This window comes from Clarias gariepinus, chromosome 14, assembly GCF_024256425.1.
Source record: "Clarias gariepinus isolate MV-2021 ecotype Netherlands chromosome 14, CGAR_prim_01v2, whole genome shotgun sequence".
Lineage (NCBI taxonomy): Eukaryota > Metazoa > Chordata > Actinopteri > Siluriformes > Clariidae > Clarias > Clarias gariepinus.
In genome coordinates this window covers 30,502,847-30,528,973 of record NC_071113.1, presented here as the reverse complement: position 1 = coordinate 30,528,973, position 26,127 = coordinate 30,502,847, and the positions used below count along the sequence as shown (strand labels likewise).

General features: G+C 39.1%; 1 protein-coding gene across 1 annotated transcript in view; it reads left to right on the top strand.

Moving 5' to 3' along the window:
• The first annotated feature begins 10,640 nt into the window (after window positions 1-10,640).
• The window catches only part of si:zfos-911d5.4 (uncharacterized), a 32,620-nt gene continuing 17,133 nt past the window's right edge, over window positions 10,641-26,127 (top strand). Inside the window, exons 1-6 of the mRNA XM_053512268.1 lie at window positions 10,641-10,685; window positions 11,132-11,320; window positions 12,229-12,329; window positions 12,481-12,632; window positions 16,008-16,236; window positions 17,992-18,212. Of these exons, the coding sequence (XP_053368243.1) occupies window positions 11,151-11,320; window positions 12,229-12,329; window positions 12,481-12,632; window positions 16,008-16,236; window positions 17,992-18,212 (873 nt within the window). The 5' untranslated portion in view covers window positions 10,641-10,685; window positions 11,132-11,150. The remainder of the gene's footprint in view (window positions 10,686-11,131; window positions 11,321-12,228; window positions 12,330-12,480; window positions 12,633-16,007; window positions 16,237-17,991; window positions 18,213-26,127) is intronic.

Genomic DNA, 26,127 nt, shown 5'->3' with positions numbered 1-26,127 from the left:
AATAACGTAGCTACAAGTTCATCACAGAGCCACCTGTTTATTAATTTGTACAACCATATTTACTCATGAAGACGCTAAATTCAGGCAAATCTAAGTCAGAAAATGATCTGCTGAAGGTGCAACGTCCAAACCAAACCCGAGAGGACAAAGTACCTTAACTCTATTTTAGCTTTAGTACCTGATAGTTGAACTAGATATTTTCTGGCTGCGCTAAATCTGGATGTGCTCAGATGTTCACACGTCTGTTTTCTCAGTGTTTGAAAGTGCAAAAAGTATATTAGTATAGTGTAAGATTAACTTGATTTTTATTAGAATCATTTCAAATTATACCTATTTTTTTTCCAAAATGTAATTTTGCTTTCATTACCCTGTTGTTTATCTATTTAAAAAAAAAATGCATCTGTTAAATCATCTACTGAAGGGGTTTTACTTTCATACACACACACACGAAATCAAAAGCATGACACGTTGGTCTTAAAAAAAAAATCAAAGGCATAGCTATGTGTCACTTTTAGTCTGTGAATAAGAGAGTAATTACACATGCAGTTTTGTATGAAATGCCTTTATCAGCCTGGTTTGAAGATCATCCCGGCGGCTAGATGTTCATTCCATGGTGTGAAAAACAGAGACGGGAGACAAGACACAAAAGAAATCACACCAATTAGCCTGGCGGATTCTCTTACAATGTGGCTAACCAACACGAGGAATTCCGTAATTGATGCCGGAGCATGTAAACAAGTGTAGGGAGGAATTTGTGCATGCTGGTATTTATTGTGTATGTGTGTGTGTGTGTGTGTGTGTGTGTGCTGTAAATTAGCATTTGAATGGTTTATTTAGCGTGCATTAGCAAAGTACGACATGGAATGAGGACAGCGTAAGAATTGATTTATATGCTACATAACATTTGTTTAGAATTACATCTATTTTTACATTCGTTCTCCATTAGAGTCAGTAAATCCACCTGCAGGCATATTTTTGGGAGGGTGGAGGAAACCAGAGAACCCAGAGAAAACCCACATCAATACAAGGAGGCCATATGCCACTCAGGAATATAAAATAAAAAAAAAATACTCAAATCAGCCAGAAGCAATCATGTTGATTATATGCTGTTGTATAATCTGTGAATTGACTGCTGTAACATTACAATTTCTCTATGGAATTAATTAAGTAATCTATGTATTTGTCTGTCTATGCAATGAAATGTCTAAACTAGCATTAATAATGTCAATACGTGACAGAAAAAACGTAAATACACAGTAAAACCTATAAAGAATTTTTTTAAAAGTATTTTATTCTTGACTACAGATACACATAATATTACATATAATACACATAATATTTCTTTTTATAAAAAAGCACTCACAATGTTTGTTCCTTACTGGTCAGAAAGTGTTGATTAATTCTCTATAACAGCAGCTGTGACAGTAGCGCAGCTCCAAATCGCAGGTTTATATGAATGATCTCTGGCTAATACGTCTCACATAAACAAATAGGAAAAAAGAATAAAACGTGTAGTTCTTGATATGATGTTTTATATATAGTAAAGTTATAGATATAGTGAAGTTTTGATAAGATGTTTGGAAGGAGTCTCCAGTGTCAGCGCTTCTATGTAACTGTGTAAATTGTAAAGTTATAACTGTAAGCTTTTTGACATCTTCAGGAGTTTTTTAAAATTTTGTTACAGTTCTCAGTAGCGTCTTATAAACTTCAAGACTGAGAATAAAGTGAAGAAAGGGTGCTGAGAGGACGGATGTTTATAGCTGCCATAACATAAGTGAGAACAGGAAGTAACAATGCGCAACATTAAATGTTAATATGGCTGAGAATTATGTCATCATTCTTTAATATATAATCATCATATTTATTGACAGGTTGCAGTGAGTGTAAGAGGAATAAAACACTTGGGGAAAGATATGCTTTTAAAATCGTTGCTATTACAGCATGTACTGAAGTGCCTCAATCCTCTTATAACACTTTAAATAAATCTGCTTTATTCTTAATATACATTTATCTTAATTTGCTTTTTAAGATAACATCTTTTGAAGTGTAACATAATAACATAATGTAATACACACACACACACACACACACACACACAATGTTTTAGCACATTCATGTTTCACATGTGATGCTTTTAAACCCAAAGGCTGAACTTGTTTGTGAATTAGATAATGAATGTGGTCACACTTTGTGATTTTGTGCTTTCATACACACACTGACCCTCGGTGTACGGGGTCGACCTCGGCAGACGATTTGTGTCTGTTCCTGTCTGATCTCCCCCACAACAAACGCCACTAATTTATCCCCGTAAATACAGCGCGGAGCCGGCGAGGCCCTGAGGAACAGCTTTAGCGAGAGGACCCTCTGTATAATTGCCCACCATTATCGCTAATACAGGCCTGAAAAAAAAGGGGGCCTCGAAATTGAGGCTTCAGTGCTGCAGGGTTCCCGCGCGCCAGCAAATGATAATTGAACAATTAAACTTTAGCAAAGCTGGCGAGCACTTTGAGGTGACACTCGGTATTGTACATGAACTGTGGAGAGGAGCCATGTCCACATTTAGGCTCTTTAAAAAGAGGGTCTTTTTAAAAAACACACTCATTTTTATTCCCAATATGACTCACAGCCAATTGCAGGTCTCTCAATGTGTGTGTGTGTGTGTGTGTGTGTGTGTGTGTGTGTGTGTGTGTGTGTGTGTTAATAACATGTGAAACTAAAGGCCATTATAATTACAATTACAGAAAAGCTTTCAGGCTCAGCATCGCTTCCTTCTGGTTCTATTCATGACATCAAGAAGATAGGAAAATGATAGACAGGCAATCAGATAGACAGATAGATAGACAGACAAAAACAAAAAGGACAATGCGATAACAGACAAATAGCCAGACAAAATGAAATAACAGCAAACAGACAGACGGATCAAATGACTAAAAGGCAGACAAACAAAGTGATAGAAAGACAGACATGTACACAAGGAGAGAAAATAACAGGGAGATAAAATGGCAGAATAACGAACAGACAGGTACACACACAAAAAACAACGGAGCGACATGACAAATGACAGACAGACAAAATGATAGAAAGACAGACAGACAGAGACAAACGTCCAGACAGAAAGGATGACAGACAACAAAGAAAGAAAGGTGAAGAGAAAATATGATAGAAAGGCAGAACAACAGAAAGAGAAAGTCAGGATGAGAGGGAAGTTTAAACGCTAATGCTGCTAGCATGAAAGAGAAATCTCACCTGTTTCCCCTAAAACATTTTGCATACCCCCCCCCCCAACACACACACACACAGCTTATCCCTTCAGCCTTACCCACTTACACACACACACACACACACACACACAGAGTTATTTGTTATTTAGATTAAGGTAGTAAAAAATGTTGACTCATGCTCATGCTGTTAGCTGCTAATTAGCCGATGACTAGCATTATGGCGAAGGAGCCGCTGCGTCACTGCTTTACTTCAGTTTTAAACAAAATGATTTCTAAATTGACCTTGACAGTGACAGGCGGTGATATTTCCCCAAAGGTCTAAAAGTGTTTTCCTTTTTTTTAATATTTATTTATTAAGTAAACAATTCTTTAATTAAATATTAAGTGTTTAAAGGATTTTTAATGAGTTTGTTACCTACATTTTTTAGCAATGTACACACATTCTACAGAATCAACATATACAATCTGGTCATGTAAAAATATTAATAACTCAGATGCTTGTTACTGCAGATACATTGTGTTTTGTGTGTGTGTGTGTGTGTGTGTGTGTTGATTTTGTGAGGTGACTGCAGGCAACTTTAAGATTAAGAGCTTATACAAGTCTGAATATTAAACTCGAGGTGTGCCTCGTCCCTCACTGACACGTGAACGTTAAAGACGAGAGAACGGAGAGGCACACACAAATGGATGGAGATCTCATGCTAAACGCATGCAGGCTGTTATGTGAGTGAGTGTAATGGAGCACACGGCAGCTGCGACCCTCTTCAGCTCCCTCATTACGTCCTGATTGAATAATTCAGGCTGATAATCCTCGCTCTTAAACACAACCTATTTACAGCGGGATTGATGAACACAGAACATATGGGGAAAATCCCGTGAAGTGTAATTGAAATAGAAAAGGAGCGCCGGTCTGGGTGTGGGCGGTTTCAAGGAAATGTAACTTATTACAATACTTATATAAATTTATATTACTGTATGTTATTTCATTAAAGTAATAACTTACTTCAGTTGCATTAAAAATCTGGGAAACTTTGTGGTGTGAACTTGTGAAAAAAAACATACAATATACAGCCATAAAAGTATGTGCACCCCTGACCATCTCACCCATCTGTGGTTCTTCCCCGAACCACACAGTCGGAAGTTCAACCGTATAATACTGTATGTCGCTGTGTGCTTTAGAGTTACAGTTTTACTTCATGGGAACTAAGAGGTCCAAATCCTTATCCAGCACAACGATTCCCCCTGTGAGAGCCACAAAGCCAGCTCCTTGAAGACGTGGTACGTTTAGTTAAAGTTGGAGTGGATAAACTCAAGTGTCCTGCACAGAGCCCTGATTGAACTTAGACCCAGTGTACCAGCACCTTCTCGACATGACAACTTCTGCTCTTGAGCTCACTTATGCTCTTGTAGAAGTGGTCAGGGGTAGCTCAGTGGTTAAGGCATTGGACTACGGTTCGGAAGATCCCAGGTTCAAACCCCACAACCACCAAGTTGCCACTGTTGGGCCCTTGAGCAAGGCCCTTAACCTACAACTGCTCAGATGTATAATGAGATAAAATGTAAGTCGCTCTGGATAAGAGCGTCTGCCAAATGCCTAAATGTAAATGTAGAAGGTGTGAATGAATGAAAATCCACACAGCCACACATCAACATCTAGTGGAAACCCTTCCAATAAAAAATGCAAACAAGCGGAATAAACCTGGAATAGGATGTTCAACAGAACCGTATGGAAGTAATGGTCATGCAATGTATGATGGGACAGTTATAGTGGGCAAATACTTATATTTCTGTCTCACAAGTGTTTTAGGGTTAAAAGGTTCATTAGAGCTTTAAAAGACTGTTTGAACGGTGAACCTGGTTTTATGGCGCTAATTGAGAACAGTGAAGCGCTCGGCCTAATTGGTGCGTCAATGCATCTAAATTGTTTAAACCTAAAACAATGGAGTGTAATTAAGAGTGTCTTGGTTATCAGCGATACCGTTTTATATTACAATATACAATGCAAGCATTTCGTGCTATCGGGACTGAATGCAGTGCATCTGAAATAAAGGAGCGAATAAAGGAAAAGTTGCAACGGTAGAGGAATAATAAGGTGACGATGCGCTCCTGCTTTGTTCTCTGATTGGAGACAATATTAAATCCTGTAAGACGGGCTTTATGCTCGAATTCGGCCGATATCGCGTCCTGCTTCACTTTAATTTCTCCTTCTTTGACTCCTTTGTTGTGGGTTTATTGAGGTTGGGCCTGCGCTATCGGCTCCATCTCTCGCTGAAGTGTGGGTCAGTGCCGAGGGAAGCGATCGCTTTATTGAGCTCATATGAGCTGATTTGTCTATCAGCTGTCGATATGAAGTCCTTTCAGTGTTCTCGTCTAATTCTGATCTTTATCGCACGTTTCTGTGTATTTATGCCAGAATTAAATATTCGTAATCTCTGAACTAATATCCTCTTTTTTATACTTGCGCCGTGAAGACGTGTGCGTCTGTGTGCGTGCATGTGTGCCAGATCTAAACCAAAATCTGATGAAACATTAATTTCTGTTTTTATTGAACATGTGCAGTGAGTGCAAATAGCAATAATGCAGAGAGCTGTTTGTTTGCCTGAGAGCGTTCATTGTGTGGATGAGATTTGAGATACACGCCGAGCTCATAACTGGAGCTTCTTTTAGTGCTTAATTTCTTTCAGAAAGTGGAAATCTCTTACTGACATTGAAACCAACACAGAGACATTTATCGTAAAGTTGTTTGCCTATTTCTTCCTTAGATCCTTAAAATTAATGACCCCAGATATACATCAGGCAATATTACTAAGACACACACTGTATGTGACACACACAATATTATCACACGCGCTTCAATTTACTGTCACTCAGACTCTAGTGATTTATCTAAAAGATTATGAAAAATGTTTCCACATCGATGAAGTTGAATCCTAAACAAAACGCTCATGTCAATATCAATATCTCATAAACCATGATTAAATGTTACAAATCACTTATTAATTTTTGACAAGAAATTTTAATATTGAAAATTACATTGCTCAGCCATACGCTTCAAGTCATACACTTTAATATTTCATAGGCCAGCTTTTTGCTTTAATTACGGCTGTGGCATTGTTTCGATAAGCTTGCAATGTCACAACATGTATTTCAGTCCATAGTCATATTAATTTCTCTTTAAGATATTACATTGCTACACAGTCCATTCTTTATGTTCTCTTGAAGCTTTTTTTTTTCCATTGACCTCACTGATAAGTGGTTTTCTTACGGCTACACAGCTGTTTAGTCCCGATCCTCTTCACATTGTCTGGGTGGAAATGCTCTTACATTCACTATTAAAACATAACCGTGAGTTCTTCCACCATGCTAATTCAGGATGGACTTCTAACCACATTTCATCTTTGAACATGATGGGTCAGGGCTAGCCATGCAGTTTTTAATTATACTTTTTACAGTTCTAAACATAATTTAAATAGTTTCAGCAATATCCTTGGTTGTTTTATTTGACTGATGCAGAACAATAATTTAACCCTGTTTGACAAGGATATGTCTTCTGACATGGTGGTTTTAAAACCCTTAAAACCTAAGCGGCACATATACGTGCCAGCAGCTCAGCATAGGTCAATGACGGCAAAAAAAAAAAAGTTATATATTTATTTATTTATTTATTTATTTATAAATTTAATCACTACCGGAATATAGGAAAAAAGTTGGAAAAACTTACAATTCACAAAAATGAGAATATTATTATTATTTTCTAATCATAGAAAAAACCAAAAACAACCACAGAAACAGCACTATCTAAGACTGTGTTTAAGATGTTTGTGCTATTTTTTTCCCTTGTGACCCAGTGTCTAATTTTTTGATCAGTCATGTTTGGAGAAGTTGATTAAAATGAAATAAAATGCATTTCATTATATTGCCTAATTTGTCCTGAAAAAAAAAGAATATGTCACACTATACTGCACAATCCTGAGCCCTAAATATGTTTATTGAAAAACATCAAAACAAATAATGGCTAAAATGCTCTGAGCTTAACGGTCTACGAAAGGAATACCTACTCACAGCATTAATTAGGGTTAAATAACTTGTTGCAGCTGAAACATATTAATCACTGCAATAATTATCTAATGGAACAACAATAGAAGGCTCTCAAGTATTTGCTTAGGTAAATCCATATGGTTGCTTTTTTTTTGTTTGGGATGTATTGCTCTCTGTGACAGCAGTGTACGTTAAATACATATGGAGTCTGTATCCATATAATGTTGAACTGTGCTTATCTTGGGCAGTACGACAAGAATACAGTTAGTATTCTATGTTGTGCTGCTTCAAAATAATCACTTTGACGAAGCAAAATTATTATTACTGGATGCTTCATGATTTACACAAACAGATCAGATGTAAAACATTTTATTAAATAGTCCAAGCAATTATTAAAATTGATAAATAGATAGATAAATAAATAAATGGACAAGTTACATACCTCTACACAAAAATAAATGAAGACAACAATTGGTTACTGGTGTAAACTACTAACTTTAATATTACTGGACACATTACTAACTTTCTGCATATTTTTCTTTCTGGTCTTGAATTCCATCTGTACTTAACATTCCACTGTTTTAAGACTGGTCTTTTATTTCATAATAAAAAGGGTTTAAGAGGAAAAATAAAAAATCCCAATAAATGCATTTAAATTATGATAGTTATGCTAATTTACTGCACATTGCCCCTAAAATCATCTCATAACTCTAGTTAAGAGTGTTACATTTCTCATTCGATTCATTCCACCACGTGAATCGAAAACACTCCCGTTCGCACGGCCTCATCAATTGTCGTGACTGCACTCTAAATCACGGCGTCTCGTTCACGATAATGGAGCTAGCGTACCACCTCTACCGCAACACTGACACGACTGAAAACAAATGAGTGTCCTTTCTTCACCACACTAGCATTAACATTTCACATGCCCCGCGGGCAACTAGCGCCATATCAATCGTCCGAGGAGCTAATCTAGCATTAGCCAGTGTAATGCATGCATTATTTACCATTCAAGGTCTTTAAGGAAGTGCTAAGGTAAATAGGAGGGCCTCTATCAGCGCGTTGAGGCTAATTTGTTATAACGGAGCAGGTGGGATTGATTATGTACCTTTTCTGAGGTGTTTTGTCCACAGGCTACACACTTTTGACACAGGAGCGAGTTTCATATGGTTTTTTTGTTACGTGTTGTCTAGCCAATGATGGATTGGCATTCATTTCAGCCACCTGCCTTAGGATCATGCATCCTAATAAACTTATTTAGCCTATGCTATCCAAAATCCTTTTTTAATGTTAATGGTGTTTGGCTTGGTTTAACCAGCTCCAGTGTACTGTAGTAATTCAAAAATGGGCTTATAACTATATTTAACTTAGGCTAAACAACCCACACTAACCTAGGCTAGATAAACAAAAGGAGCCTAAACCTCCATTACCCCTTTTTTTCACAGGATACAGCTCATTAACCGCTTGTTTAATGACAATTAGTCTAGGCTCGAGTTGTGTAAACCACTGTTGATCAAGTTTATACACCTGATACAACTCTCAAATTCTCTTTACATGAAGTTCAGTCTAAGCTTCAGTTGTAAAGAATGTTTAGAATGTTTTTCCAGGCTAGAGCTATCTAACTTTGTGTTTATGAGTTTTTGTTAAGCTCAAGATATCTGTGTTTTTCCAGGCTAGATATCTGTAAGGTGGTTGTAACAGACTGTAAGGTGTTTTCAATAGGCAACAGCTACCTGTATTTAAGATGTTTAGACTAAACTTCAGATGTCTTACTCTCTACTGTAGTGCTTTTGCTAAAGTAGAGTTTGTTAATCATATTTCTACTGTGTTTAGGCGCTATTTATATCTCAGTGATTTTGCTAAGTTGCAGCAAATTAACGCCATGTTTAATGTGTTTTTGCTAGACTACAGCAACCTATCCCATTATTCCTACAGTAGGCTAGAGCTATCTACTGTAACGCTGTGTTTAAGTCATTTATTTATTGCTAGGCTAGCACTATCTAAGCCTGTGTTTAAGATGTTTTCTTGCTAGGCTGGAGCTATCACCCAATGTTTAAGGTGCTTAAGCTAAACTACAGATGTCCTTGGCTACTAAGGCTAAGCTACAGGTGGCTGTAGTGTTTTTGCTGTGTTACAGTTTAACCATGTGTAAAGGGAGTTTCAGCTCTGTTGAAAGGCTACAACCAATTTTATGCTGTTTTTGCCATACTACAGCTGGCTAACCCTTTGGTTATTGTCAATGGGTTTTTGGTAAGCTAGAGCTGACTAAAGCCTCCGGTTAAGGTGTTTTGCTAGGCTAGAGCTATGTAACCCAATGTATAATGGGCTTTTGCTAAGCTTGAGTTGGCTAAACCCTCTGTATAATGTGTTTTTCCTAGGTTCTGACTATCTTACCCAGTGTTTCATTGGTTTTCGCTAAGCTAGAGTTGGCTAAATCCTTTGTGTAACGGGTTTTTGCTAGGCTAGAGCTACTGTATCTAAACCAGTGTTTGTTTGTTTGTTTGTTTTTTTGCTAAGGTAGAGTTGGCTTAACCCTCTGTTTAAGTTTTTTTTTGCTAAGCTAGATCTATCTTAACCAGTGTCTAATGGGATGTTGCTAGTCTAGAGCAATCTAACCCAGTATCTATTGGGATTTCACTAGGCTAGGGCTATCTAACTTTTTTTTTTTCTAAGCTGGAGTTGGCTAAACCCTTAGTTTAAGGTGGTTTTTGTAGACTAGATCTATCTATATAAGTGTTGAATGGGTTTTTGCTAAGCTAGAGCTATCTAACCCTGTGTTTAAATTGTTTTATAAGGCTAGAGCTATCTAATCCTTTTGTTTAAGGTGTCATTGCTAGGCTAGAGTTGGCTAAACACTCTGTTTAAGATGTTTTGTTTAGTTTTTTTTTTAGGCTAGAGCTATCTAACCCTGTATTTAAGGGTTTTTATTTAGGTCACAGCAGTTGAACTCTCTGATTAAGGAGTTATTTCTAGGCTACAGCTGACTGTACCACTCTTTAAGGTGTTTGCTATGCTACAGATAGCTGATTTACTGTTTAAATTTTATTTATTTTTTTAGTTACAGCTCTCTGGCTTTCTGGTGGTTTTATCTGTCTACATCATCCTCAAAGCTAAGGACATCGAGTCGACATACCCATGATACAGTACGATGTAAATCGAAACAAAAGGAAGGGGTAGTTGAGCTCAACCTGGCAACCCTAAGTCAATCTGTACGCTCTACAGGTGTGACGTCACAGGGCTCCACGCGGTTCGTTGTTTACATCTTGTAGAAGCGATGTGTGTGTGCGCGGGCGCGCGCGTGCTCATGTGTTGTGAAATCACCTTGAGTGTTGGGTTTCATTAATCACATGTCTGTGGTCTTTATACACTATAAACTCCTGACACAGCAGGGAGACTTCTGCCGACCCAACACCGTTTTATCCTCCGGTAAGAAGTTTAGAGAGAGAAAGAAAGAGAGAGAACGAGAGAGAGAGAGAGAGAGAGAGGTGGAGGTTGTTATATTCTTTTGTCTGTCAAAAGCTTCATCGCGTGAACGCGCTCTTTGTGTGCGCGCTTCTCCCTGCGCTTCTTCCCACATGGCTGATCTTTAATTGTTTGTCTGTTTTGCTTCCCTTTCATCTTTCTCATGTGTATTTGCTCATCTATTTTCCCGTTATGTCATTATAATTTTTTTTTTATTTATCCCATCATAAGGCTAAATGTTTGATATTTTGGAAACCATAATCACACTGTCACATTTCTAAACATAATATTTACTAACAAATAAAAAATTATTTTGCGTATGCTCTGAATAACCTGTTCAGCGTGCAAATACTTACAGTAACATAGTATTTTTATATATTATAAATCATTTTGTGTGTGTAATGTGTCAGGTGGGTTAATCGAGTGAGAATGTTTGAGCTCGGGAGTCGACTGGCCCACATGTTCCTCTCCTCGGGCCCCGAAGACCCCGGCGGTTCTGTAAAGAACACCGGACTATCAGCTTCACCTGCTGCTCTGGAGCTGGCAAAAAGCAATCAGGAGAAGATTCCTACTTTAGAACAATTTCTGCAACATGTACGGTCAGTATATATGTCAAATTTTTTTCATCTTTAAGTTATAAAGAAAAATATGTTTTCATTATTAGTTGATGAACTTTAATAAAGAAACATCTTCAGGTCATGAAAACATGAGTCAGGTCACCTCGACTTATTACTGTCGAAGTGTTGCACCATAGGGTACAAAAATAGCATATTACTCCTGACTGAGACTAAAAGGCAAACAGGCCTGCTTTTTTGACTGAGACTGAGAAGCACACAAACCACACCTCCTTCATTAGGGCTGAGGAACACAGAGGCCACACCTCCTTCATTAGGGCTGAGGAACACAGAGGCCACACCTCCTTCATTAGGGCTGAGGAACACAGAGGCCACACCTCCTTCATTAGGGCTGAGGAACACAGAGGCCACATCTCCTTCATTAGGGCTGAGAAACACAGAGGCCACACCTCCTTCATTAGGGCTGAGGAACACAGAGGCCACACCTCCTTCATTAGGGCTGAGGAACAGAGGCCACACCTCCTGCATTAGGGCGGGGGAACACAGAGGCCACACCCACTTCATTAGGGCTGAGGAACACAGAGGCCACACCTTCTTCATTAGGGCTGAGGAACACAGAGGCCACACCTCCTTCATTAGGGCTGAGGAACACAGAGGCCACACCTTCTTCATTAGAGCTGAGGAACACAGAGGCCACATTTCCTTCATTAGGGCTGAGGAATACAGAGGCCACACCTCCTTCATTAGGGCTGAGGAACACAGAGGCCACACCTCCTTCATTAGGGCTGGGGAACACAGAGGCCACACCTCCTTCATTAGGGCTGAGGAACACAGAGGCCACACCTACTTCATTAGGGCTGAGGAACACAGAGGCCACACCTACTTCATTATGAGATATTATTTTTTTAACAAATGTTTCTGTCAATTTTTAGAAAGCTCAGTGCACTGAAGAAAGAAGACGTTTTCTGTAACCTCCGTGTCCCAAACCAGTTTCAGACATCACGACAGGAGATTAACCTCATTATTCTCACAGGTGTGTGTCTGTTGATAAGTTTATAGCTCTTGTTTACTGCACTGTGATCCTGAAACTCATTAATTTCTCATGCATACTGAGGAGATCATGTAAAAAACCAAGACATTCATATATTTCTTCTTTTTTTTGGAAACACCTGATGTGTGTACAGGTGCTGCTGTGTACTGTATAGACATAAAGCCATGGAGAGGAGTGGTTTCTGCTCCCATTCCCAACATGTGGCGCATTGAAGTGAAAGAGGAGGAGCAGAACTTTACAAACACGTCCATTCAGCAGATCCCAGACCCCCTGCAGTCCATCACGGTAATCTGAGAGTTTAGTCATGCTGCTGTAGAGAAATAATGAACTTCTACAACCTTGGTGTTAATTATTTTTCTCCAAAAGCACTCCCTGAAGTGTTTTATTCCACTTACACAACAGCAATTTATGTTAACAATTATAAGTCTTTGTTAAATATCATTACTTTTGTTACAGTATTACAGTTAGATGATTTGTGATCCAGGTTTCCTGATTCAATAGAGTTGGTCCATACAATTGCTCTGTATTTGGCTCCATCCATCTTGCCAACATTTCTGACCAGCTTCCGCGCTGAAGAAAAGCATCCCCATGACAAGATGTTGTCACCAACATGTTTCACAGAGGGAATGGGGTGTTCAGGGTGATGTGCAGTGTTAGTTTTCCAACCACACATAGTCTTTTGCATTTTGGCCAAAAAAGTTTAACTTTGGTCTCATCTGACCAGAGCACCTTCCTCTACGTGTTTGCTGTGAACCGACATGACTTGTTGGAAACTGCGAATGAGACTGCTTATTGCTTTCTTTCAACAATGGTTTTCTTCTTGCCACTTTTATATAAAGGCCAGATTTGTGGAGTGCACAACTCTCCCACCTGAGCTGCAGATCTCTGCAGCTACTCCAGAGTTACCATGGGCCTCTTGGCTGCTTCTCTGATTAATACTCTTCTTGCCTGGCCTGTCAGTTTAGGTGGACGTCCACACACCAAGCACTGCCCTTGATCAGGGGTTAGTAGAAAACCTGGGACTAGATTACTCAGTTGGAACAAACTGTTGTGTAATTAAGAATAATATGTAACCAGTCTGCATACCCCCAAGGTGAACTGGTTTAGTCTTCACTCTTAGTTGACAGTGTTGGGGAGCTCAGTAATGTACTATTGCTCGCTAAATTAAAAGTTTTCGCCAAATAAGAAAAGGTCAGAGCCATCAGGTGCCCAGTCTATAAAGAAGAGGAGGAGAAGCAGGCAGAAGATAAAGGAGATGCAGGCATGGTTTCACTTTTTAAGTATAATATCATGCATATTTCGAAACAGACTAGGATAACACTTAGGGTTGTTAACCCTTCACACATGATAATGTCTTTAGTTGGGAGCAAAACAATTACAATCTTAATAGCACATTATTGTTTTTTTGTTAACCTTTACTGATGTGACATCATATAGGTTCTTTTACTCGCCCTTCAGAACAGTCACAGGAATTCCCAATGATTTAGGCTAACTTAAAAGACGTCTATATTATGCAGATGTCTTGTGTCTTGTTTTAGTCAGTCTTGCCTAGAATTAGACAAGGATATATTTGTTTTAATTGAATTATTTGTGTTGTTACAAATGTCGTAGAACCTCCACTGATCACACCCAGCCAATTTAGGTCCTTATGAGCGATTAGACCAATTTAGGTCCAATAGACCTTTTGGTTCAATTTAGCGGTTTTAAGCCTGAACTATGGCACTGGGAAACTTTAATATCCAAAAAGAGTTAAATATCTGTGAGCATCTTCCTATGTGTGTAGAGCAGCAATTATAGAACAAATGCAAAACAGTGAAACAGGGTCAATGCCAAGTACAAGGCTGGTACGGAGGCTGACATTATGATGATGATGAGGATGATGAAGATGATGAAGGTTCCATATAAGGGCCTCTCACACATGCACTCCTGCTGAGGTTAGACCAGGTTGTGTTTTATATTTCATTCTGTACATGTACATACTGCATACATAGTGATTATTTCACAAGATGCCTATTTTAAAGTTCTACCGTATATTTGACTAGTTCTATAGCAAGTTAACACAGGTCTCAGAGCTCCCCCAAATGTGTGTGTGTGTGTGTGTGTGTGTGTGTGTATTAAGTCAGGTAGGCTTTTATTGTCATTCCAACCATAAACAGTTTAGTGCACAGTGAAACGAAACAGTGATCATCCAGGAACAAGGTGCTACATACATGCAACAAACACAACTTTACCGGAACCAGCTAGCTAACTAAGCGACCTAATTAGCTGACTAGTTTAGATATGACGGATTTACTTTTTTTTTTTTTTTAAGTTAGCCTATAACTATTTCTATACAAAAAAGAGACAACAACAGACAACAAAGTGCACATGGGACATGACTAAAAAGTGAATTTTCATAATATGTACCCTTTAATGGAAATGTGAAAATCTAAGTATGGATTTTGTGTAACACTTGTGTCCTAGCAATACACCATAAGTACTTGTAAATGTAGTCAGAAACTTCAATCAATCAATTAATCAAGCAAACAAGCAATCATTTGAACTGCCAAAAGCCTAACATATTTAATTTGTTCTTGTTTTGTTCTCTCAACTTTCTATCCAGCCACAATAATATGCAAAAAAGAAAAACTGACACTTGACACTTTAAGTTAGACTTCCAGAAGTACATTTCCACTGCTCCTAAAAATCATTAATTAACTACCATAAAAAACACCATGTAAATACATTAATTAAACAGTTTGACAATAAACCAAACCCATTAAGTCCCCAACATACAGTATGAATGAGTTTCGTTTCAAGAGCTTGTTTGTAGGTCCAGTTTGTTCCTAAGTTCAACAGACATTGTCTAGGTACAGTATTTTTACTTTTGTCTACATTGTTAGATTGGCGCTTCTTAGCAGTACAAGCTTCCTTGCAACTGCTTTTTCTGACCTTCGCAAGTTAACATGTGCACTTTGCATGCTTTTCACTTGGTTAGTAAGTTCCCAATGTGAATGTTCGTGTGTAGGGGACTTAATGTAAATTACAATAAAATTATATTGAATTGTTTTTAATGACATTGCAAGGTAGTGTGTACCATGTGTTGTGTAAAGACATGGTGACCATTGAAACTAGACAGAACCATCTGGAAGGTCAAAATTAACCTCAGATGTGTTAATAATTTATACTTAGCATCAAACGCTAACACAGGGTGTGTGTAACACGGCTGTATGTAAACTCTACAGAATACAAAGTGTGCTTGAATAATAATGACACTGTTGCTAGTCAGGTAAGTTGATTTATATGATATTGCTAACTAGCATGTGTAATCTTTTATATAGGTAAAGACAATGGAAATGAGACATCCAGAATGTTACAATTTACCACAGATTTATTGTTGAGACATTGTTATTACACTTAGCGTTGACTGCTAATGTGCTTGAATCATGAGGACGTTATTGCTAGGTAATTGATCTGTATGGATCCTGAGAGCAAGCTAGCTAGTTATTGAGGATATGGCTTTACTAGCTATCATGTACTTTAAGAAAAAATATGTCAACATTTACCCCAGAAATGTTGGTACATCAATAAGAGAATACTGAACATAGGGTGTAATTATGGCTAGCATTGGTTTGCTTCAGTTTGTGTTTAGTCTTCTGATTATGATGTGTGTTTTTCCAGATGAAGACCAAGGAACTGTGCAGCCACATGCAACGATGCGGTGTGAACATCAAGCCCACGTTCTTTCAACCGAGAATCCTTTTCCTCTCACCCCACTGTCAGCTTAATAAGGAGCTGAGGAAGAAGAAGGAGCTGATCCCTCATGATGACATGGAGACGTTTCTGAGCTCACTCAGGGAGGGTTACATCGCCTGGATCACAGACGCCATTACACCCTCGTGGATCACGGGTCAGAGAGTCAGACATCTTATATAAATAAATCTACATTATGTCATGAGAGCAATGTTGCTAGGCAACTGGAAGATAAGGACTCTTCGGGGAAAGTAGCTCATGACTTAAGGCTAATGATTTAGCTTTATAAACACAAAGTAAAGACAGAGTGACAATACAAACACCAGAGAACCATTCGGAACTTTTATAAGTTTTACTTAAGAAGAGCCTGAAATTAGCATTAACCACTAACATGTTGCACACATAACAGTATTACATTTAAAAAAATGTCAATACTATTCTGTTGCTCGGCAACATGGAGGAATGGACTGTGTATAAACAGGCTAATTATTGAGGTTATGAATTTTTTAGCTAACATGTAATATTTTTGTATACTGTGTAAAAACAGTGATAGAGGAAGTTTGTTGGTTGTAAATGTGTTGATAAAATGCTAATAGAGAAATTGCATGATTGCCACCATCATGGTGCACACATAACTGCGTTATGTAAAAAAATATATATATTAAAAAATAATTATATAATCTATAGAAAAACACATGTAGTCACACGTATCATTTAACATTTTTTCCCAGTTTTCTCTTTAATTGTGTCTTTTAGCATGCTTATCATGTCGCGTAGTACCCTCTGTTTCTTGGATGCCAGCTTCCCATGTAGACTTAATCTTCATCTTTATCTTTCCCTTCATCTTGTCCTTGTTACTGGATGAACTGGCTCTGTACCAGTGCTACCTAAGGAACGCACATTGGGTGCCGGTTTCCTAAATAGACGCACTGCCACGTGTAGCATGTCTCCTCTGATTGCCCCCACGGCGGCTAGCAACCGCACCTGATGGACGTCGTTACAGTTATAATATATAAATAATTTCCCGCTCAAAATGCGACTTGAAAGAATGGACAGTGTATAAACACGCTTATTATTGAGGTTAGGTATTTTATAGCTAGCATGTAGCATGTGTAGTCTTGTATATAGACTGTGTAAAGATCCAGTGATCATGGAAACGACACAGAAACAGTTGGAACATCAACTTTTACCTCAGATGTGTTGATAAAAGACTAAAACAAAACAGAAATTGCACTTAGTATTAACTGCTAACACAAGTCTTGTTCTCGTAGCCGACCACTGTTGCTAGGCAACAAAGAAGTCTGGTTGCAGAAAGTATGCTAAGTAGCTTATAAGGCTTTGATTTTGCTAACTAAGATGTGTAGTGTGTTATTCAGACTGTAAAAGTAGGAACGACACAGAACTATCTAGAACATTTACCCCAGATGTGTTAGTAATTTTGTAAGTAAAGACTCCATGTGGCTAAAATAGCCCTTAGAATTGTAGCTAGGTATTGACTGTAAGCTAGCCAATTCTTTCTGGCCGGCTACGTGCAGATAGTGTAAACGCATGATGACGATGAAAATGCCACTCAACCATCTGGAACATCAACATTTACTTCAGATGTGTTTTGATAAAGTGCTTATGAAGGCGTGCAATGAACGTGCAAATGTATTTTTAACGTAGCATTTAAAGTGCTTCAATCATGAGGACTTTTTAAAATCAGGATAAAGGATGAAGAAATTTTTTTTTTTTTGCCATGTGTCAGTGTCAGGTTAGAATCTAATGTCCAATTAAATTCTAATTATCCGTTAGCTAGAAGTCTGTACACATGCTACAAGCTAATATGCTAAAATAACATGGAACTAACATGTTCTTCTATGATGCGCGAGCAGAATCTGTTTCTGAAGTTTCTCTCATTCTGATTGGACAGGTCATCTGTCATTCAGGCAGTTGGGGGCGATGCGAGACGTGCTGGGACAGTTGGGGACGTGGGACGTGGTGCAGCTGAGCAGCGGCGCTGAGCTGAAGGGTGATTTTCAGGGTTGCCAGCACCTCGCTCTCGACAGACAGGAAACAGAGCTGCTGGAGTTCAGCGGGGGGCGGAGCTTAAGTACTGAGACGTTGTGGGCTCTGCTGGGACACACCCGACAGGTTAGAGTGCATACACACACACACACACACACACACACACTCATGTAGCCATCTATCTGTCTGTCTGTCTACGTGCACATACACACGTGCACATACCTGTCTGTTTGTCTGTCTATCTCACTTTCTCTCTCTTTCTCTCTCTCTGTCTATTCACATACATGCACACACTCATTCATGTACTGTAGATGTCTATCTATTTATCTATCTGTCTAATTTATTTATTTATTAATATTAATGAGTGTTATTTGTTTTTCATTATGGATTTCTGATCTGTGTTTTTACCCCGTGTATTTAAATTAATTAATTAATTAATTGATTGATTAATTAATTAACTTATTATTATTAATTCATTAATTTAAAAAATCTTTTTGCAGTCATTTTTTAAACACAAATACACACGCACACATACAGTATATGCGCACACACATCTAAATGTGTAGAGTGACAGGACTACATCTTCAGTGGCCTCACTCAGGTGAAGATCATTTTCTATCTCTTTTCTTATATAGAAAAAATAAATATAATAAAAACCAACATTTTGGGCAGGAGCGAATACGGATACAGTGTCATAATGTTAGTGCTTCCATCATCCTGACATTAACAGAGTGTCCCTCTCGTGCTCTCCCTCTCTCTCTCACACACACACACACACACACACACACACACACACACACACAGAGGCAGTGAGTGAGTAAATAACTTAGAGGTGGCGTGCAGCAGAACCACACGGGCCATTCATTACTGTCCTGTTTACAGAAATCAATAACACCGCGGGCCTGCTGCTGAAAAACGAGCCTGAACTACACACATTACATACAGACCTAACACCTGGAGAAGGAGTGGGGGGCGTAAGAGTGAGACAGAGAGAGATAAAGGAGAGAGACAGATAAAGTAAGACAGTGAGAAAGAGAAATGGAGAGACATAAAGGGAGAGACAGACTGAGACAGAAAAAGAGATGGACAGAACCTTTGGCTTGGCAAAAAAGCAAAATGAGAAGAAGAGAGACTGAGAGCGAGGGATTTTGGGAGACCGATAAATAGAGAGACTCAGATAAAGAGTAAGAGATAAAGTTAGAACGAGAGTCCTCAAGAGTAAGACGATTAAAAGAGACATAAAGACGGCAAGAGAGAGGTAAAGAAAGACACTGAGTGAGAGAGAGAGAGAGACGAGATTGAGAGTGAGAAAAGAAAGACGGTGAGACACAAATAAAAACTGCTAGAAGAATAAAAGAGACAGTGAGTTAGAGAGAGAGAGAGAGAGAGAGAGAGAGACGGATTAAAATGAGAGAGACAGAGATGACAACAATAAAGTGCAATCGTGAGTGCAAACAGATCGGAGTGGAATACATTTGGACTGTTTAGACTGGAGCCTTTGCAAAAACTAATAAATAAATAAATATGTAAATAAATAAAAATGTCTTCAAATTAATAGAATGGAGAGTGTGTACAGTGTGTGGAGTGATTTATAATTAGCATCTATTTTTAGTCTCATATTCACCAACAGGTGGCACTGCAGTCAAGTTATAGCATCACTTACACTGTGGTGTGTGTGTGTGGGGGGGGGGGGGGGGGGGTGAAAGAGAGAGAGAATCCTAATGTTCTTTTTTTATATTCTCTGGTCATCATTTTAGCATTAATTAAACTTTTACATCATTTAAAATGACCCGAGTTTGTGAAGCACATAGAGACAGAGGTGTTAAAGGCTCTCAAAACACACACACACACACACACACACACACACACACACACACACACACACACACACACACAGAGTTATTATATTATCTCCTCTTTTGTAGTGACTGTCAGTAAGTGACACCAGTCAACTTTTTTGGGCGAGGTAGAGGAGTGTTCATGAGGCCGTGAGTGGCGAGTGCAGGACAAAAGCACGCGGCTTGGTTTACAGAACGCCGTATTTGTATCGCAATTTCAGCGTGAAGAGCAACGAGGTGATGAAAGGACGAACTGTTAAAAGCCTCACATTGTGCTCACACCTGCGCCGCCACAGAACAGCGTGCTGAGGCCCGGGAGCTGTGTGGGGTAGCAGCGCCGCGGCTCGATCGTTATAGCACGCTCATAAAAACATGATCGAAAATCAGGAACATCACTACAGAGAATTTATTCCATTCTGTCTAAATGAATCAGAATGAAAATGAATTAATATGCTGAATTACCTTGAATCAAATCATCAAATCAAACGAATCAGTGCAGTGACTGAACTATAAAACAAATTATATTATTAAATGTAAAGCAATGCAATGAATCAAAATGAGTCAAAATGAGTCAAGTCAGTTCACGCACGGAATTAAAGCGAGTCAAAGCAACTAGTCAGAATAAGTCAATGCGATGAACGTAAGCAATAAATCAGTAATGAGTCAATGAGCAGCGACGTAAATTCATACAAAGATCTAAATGAATCACAACCTGAAGCCAAATGAGTCAAAAGACCAATCAGTGCAGTGAATCAAAAGTTCAAGTCAGTGCACTGAAGTGAAGCGAGTCAAAGCAATGAATCGAGTGGAGTCAATGTAATGAATTAGGATAGAGTTAAACAGTGAATCAGTGAATGCATGCGTTGATTTAAAAGAGTTAAAAGGAGATAGTTAATGTGACTGAAGTTCAAGCAATGAATCAGAAGGAAACAGTGCAGTGATGTGAATGAATTAAGGTAAAGATATAAATGAATCATGCAATCATAAATGAAAAAAAGTGAGTCAAAACAATGAAGCAAAAGGAATCAGTGCAAAGGAACAAAAAAGATCAGGGACGTAACTAGAATAAATGTAGTGACATGAATGAATCATGAAGGAAATTAAATCAGTCCATGTGAGCAGTGAGAATGAGTCAGGAGTCGGAATTAAAGTGAGTCAAAGCGATTAATTTGAATGAATGAAATGATTGAATAACTGTATTATTCTCAATACACAATCCAGTATACGACCATCTTTAGCTTGCATAGAATAAAAAATAAATAGGTTTACATAACAAATTTAATATACTGTAGTGCCGAAGTTCTAATTTTTTTCAAATATTTTTTAGCTTTACACTGATCTAAGTTTATTATTTTTATCATTGTTATTAATATGATTATTATTATTATTGAGACAGTGTCTGAAACCAATCTCTCTGCAAATCTCCAATCTCTCAGCGTCTCTGAAACCTTTAGCCACGTTCCAGTTTTCATTCTCACGGCCCGACATGTTTGTGCAGATGAAAGTCACATCTGAAACCTTACTAGAATTTCTTTTCCTCTTGCAACACAGGACGGTCGACTTTTATTTAATTTTTTTGAGAATTTTTAATGGAAATGTAACATTCACTAAAGTCTATTTGAAAAACTCTGACCTCGGTGTTTATTAATGGGTTGCTCAAGACTGCTAATCTTTATCCTTATATTTTGTTTGTTTTATAATTGCAGTCGAATATTTCCTGGTAGCTTAGCATTTTAATTCCGGAATTTTTTGATTTGCTATTTTGTTACCACGACGTGTTTTACGTTTTTTTTGTTTATTACTTCACGTGATTATCCTCCATGAGACCACAACATGGCCGGCGTTCCCCTCCTGAGCAATTTGTGTGCTGTTGACTGTTCAATATTTGTTTCTCCCGCTCGGCTAAGTGCCTCTCTTCTCCAATGCAGGCTTTCTTTTTTTTTTTTTCTCCTTTCAGATCGCTCCCATTAACATCGCCATGCCGAACCGGCAATTACTCACTCAGCTCTGCCATTCAGGGCCGCAATCCGCTCGCTGCCTGCAAGATGCTCATTAGCCCAATCCAGTTAATTGTATAAGAAGATAATTGCATGTAAATGCCGGGCCTAAAAGCAGCCTTTCGAGCCTCCTCGCTGCCTCAATAGGCGGCTGCTTCGGGGCTTTCTGGGTAGTTTGCTTAACGGGAAGGCAATTAATTGATTTGGCTAATGAAGTAAAATACTCCAGACGCGCACTGCGCATGCAAAGCGGCAAGGATCAGCAACCGATTGCAGTAAAGCAGTTCAAAATAAATAAATAAATAAATAAATGTCTGATGAAAGGATAAAATGTAGATGATATTAGGGGAAAGGGTTTATTTTAAAGTTACTATACCGGATTTTATCAGAGTAAAATAAAACCATAGAGAGAGAGTAAAGGGAGTTGAGGCCTCAGGGTGGTGTTTAATTTGCGCTCTGTCAAACAGAACAATACTTACTGCCATGTTGACAGAGTGAACAAGAGTCAAGGCTAAAGACTGCTAGAGGTTAAAGGTCATGATGTCTTGGGAGATTCTCGCCTTACAGGCCGATCTGGAGTCGAAATTTACTGAAGCTTTTACTCTCTGTTACAATAGATAGATAGATAGATAGATAGATAGATTTGCTCATTTTCATGAAGGGTGCCAAAAATATTAAATTATTAAAATATTAAATATTGTATTTGATATAATTGTAAAAATTATATAAAACTAACTGTAGAAAGATAAGTAAAAGGACAAGTTTACGTATAGACAGCGATAGATAGACAAAAAGGTAGTTAGATGAATAGATAGATGGAGAGTTGGTTCCACATCTGTCTAATATTAATAATAATAATAAGAAGAAGAAGAATATATAAGGAAGAAAACTTATTGTGACAGACGGGCAAAGCAATAGACACAACAGAGACAAAACGATGGGCAAACTGGTAAAATGACAGAAATAATGTAAAGAAATTTAAAAAGTGACAGACAGACAGACAGATGTCAGTATGTTTTGACAGTCTGTGCTCCCCATGTCCTTCTATAACCTCCGTATGATCTGGACTTATAATAAAGACAGACAGATAATTGTGTGTGTATGCGTGCTCATTTTGGTGATGTCATGAAGCGGTGCCTCTTCTCACCAGCTCACACGTGTTCACATGTCTGATCGAACTTTAACATGAAACAAAGCTCCACCGAGACCTTCATCCTGTCCATCAGTTCCTCCATCACAAACCCATCTGTATGACATCTGCTCATGACATCCCCCCCCACCTCACCCCTGCTGCCCCAAAGCCACCCCAGGCCCTCTCCAGGCCCTCCCCGGGGTCCTCTCTGCTCTCCGGGGGGAGATGCTGTGTTAAAATATCATCTGCTATTTTAAAGAAATATTTGTAAATTGAGGCAGTGATGAGGATCAGAGTTACACAGCAACATGGCTCGAACCGTCAACACCAGCACCACCCCCCCCCCAACCCACCCCCCCCCCCCCCTCAGCTCTGTCTTTCTATCTGTCTGACTGACTAACTATTTGTCTGTCTATCTGTCTGTCTGTGTATCTGTCTACCTGTCTGTATGACTGTGAATCTGTCTTACTGACTGTTTGTCTGTCTGACTGTCTGTCTATATGACTCTATCTGTCTGCCTGTCTGACTGAATGTCTGTCTTTTTCAGACTGTCTGTCTGTCTGTGTCTGATTGTCTCTCTTTCTATCTGTCTGACTCTCTGTCTGTCTGTCTTTCTGTCTATATGACTGTTTATCTGTTTGACTGGTGTTTTTGTGTGTGTGTGTGTGTGTGTGCGTGTGTGTGTGTGTGTGTGTGTGTGTGTGTGTTGATGTGTGAGATGCTGCTATTCACAGTAGCAGATATAGTGTATGCTAATGCATCTGTCCCCTGTGGATGTGTAAATAAATCCCTGTGTGTGTGTGTGTGTGTGTGTGTGTGTGTGTGTGTGTGTAATAAATTGATGGTTTTATTAGAGGCTCTTTTTGTTACCCGAGCTCGGAAAGGGAAAAAGGATCCACTACAGGGAAAGGGAACACTGCGGAATATCGATCCCACCTCGCTCCGCTGCTCGCCAGAGACGATCCATAATGCATTAAGCACTTGAGCTTCAGAGACGACGAGCTGCACCGCGCCATCCAACAGACGCAGCGTCTCGTTCCTGTGTCCTCTCAAACACACACACACACTTACAAGCTCACTCACACACAAGGCTCGAATCGGTGCGCCGAGGGTCGAGCCCTTTTATCTTAATGCTAAGTGCAGTTTTCCCACTTTTTTCTCCTTTGCTACGAATCGCTACGAAAATCACGAGTCGTGACGAGTCTTGGGTAGCTGCAAGGAAAGATCGATCCTTACTGGGTGCGTCATCGGGCCTCATAGTGATATGTAGCTAGCCGTCATGGGCTAAGAATTGTTTTTCCACAGAATTGTGGCAAAGCTATGAGTATTTATGACTTGTAGGTCTGCTGTATGTTTCCGTAGGTCTGTCTGTGGTGGATTCTGTCTTTCTAATGTTGATTGTATTCAAACTTAGGGAAAAAACCCACCGAGCCCTACAGCAGCGCTATGGCATGATTACGGTAGTGTCTACGGGTGGCTATAGTAGGCTACGGTTATGTTACAATTATCATATTACGATATTATCATTATAGTCACATTGTTAGCAATTGTTTTGTAGCTACACCGTAGCTAATGATGTCAGAGTGTCGGGACCATGAAAAAAAGTAAAACATTTTGTTCCAGTATTAAATACATACTTTGTTACTAAGTTAACTACTTGGTGATAAGTTATTACTTTGATTACACACCCGACCTAGAAAACTGTACAGTGTGTCACAGAGCAAAAGTGTGACTCCTGCTCCTGACATACCCCCCCCCCCCCCCCCCCCCATAAAATACATAAAACATAAAATATTATCATTCCAGGCCTTCGAGTCGCTTGCCGTCACTGTGAGTCATGTTTAATAGATGGGGCGTTCAAGTCAAACCGGGACTTTCTGGTGCATCAAGCACAGCACGGTGATGAGACGCTCAGTCGCAGTAACACATTCGTTCTGCGTAAATGAATGTAGACAGATTTAATGGCTTTGATAACGCTGATGAAAATATTGTTTATTGTAAAAACACACACACACTATTTTTTTTTTAATTCTTACTTTCTTGGAACAAACATTTAATATGAGCATACGATCATAAACAGATGAGTGTGTGTATGTGTGTGTGTGTGTGTGTGTGCTGTTAATGGCTGCTTTCTGAAGACTCCATTCATCTTCTACTGCTGATGGTGATATACACAGCACAAATATACAATTCATAAAACACACAGTTTAGTCTCAAATCCAGAGCTGCGCAAGTTGCTTCTGTGTGTGTGTGTGTGTGTGTGTGTGTGTGTGTGTGTGTGTGTGTGTGTGTTTGAGCCACTGCTTTATGTTGTTACTGAGATTGCAGCTTAATTGACAGCTTGCCATGACGGGGTAAGCATGTGATTTCTCAAAGCGCATGTCAACAGGGCGGAAGATGCGAGCGTTTGCCGGAAAGCGGCCTAAACTGGTTTTCTCGCTGCTGCTTAACGAGCCTCTGTTCACTTTCCAGTATGTGTGTGTGTGTGTGTGTGTGTGTGTGTGTGTGCACTTAGGGTAGGCGTGTATGTTTTAAAAGATGTCTAGTGCATAAGAGTTTTATTAAAATGTAGAGAGAAACCTAAATGATGATTGAAAAGACACAAAGGTAAAAGGTAGATCAAAGCTAACCTCAGAGATCGGATTGGGCAGGGCTTTATATGTTAATGAGTATGTTTGATTGACATTTTTCTGCCAATCAAAGGGTGAAAATAAGTAAGGAATACTGTATATCACTTAACCTTCGTCACACTGAGCCACGTTCTTACAACGTCCTCAAAGCATGGCAGTGGAACTCAGTATTCCGTGTTCAGAGAAAATCTGGTGAGGACGTGAGGACAGTGAGGACGTAGTAGCGATGGTGTTGACCAGTTAACAGTCTTACACCTCTTAGTGTCTCTTAGCAGACGGGAAAGACTGGACGGTGCCCTTACCGAGGCGTCACTGCGTGGGCGTTCCCACAGCGCCAGACCTGGTGAACGTGTCATCATCTACAAGTGACAACTTGAGAAGTGGACAGGGACACGGCTAGGAAGTAGTGTGGACTCGATAAATGCACATTTGTCCTTTTCTTTT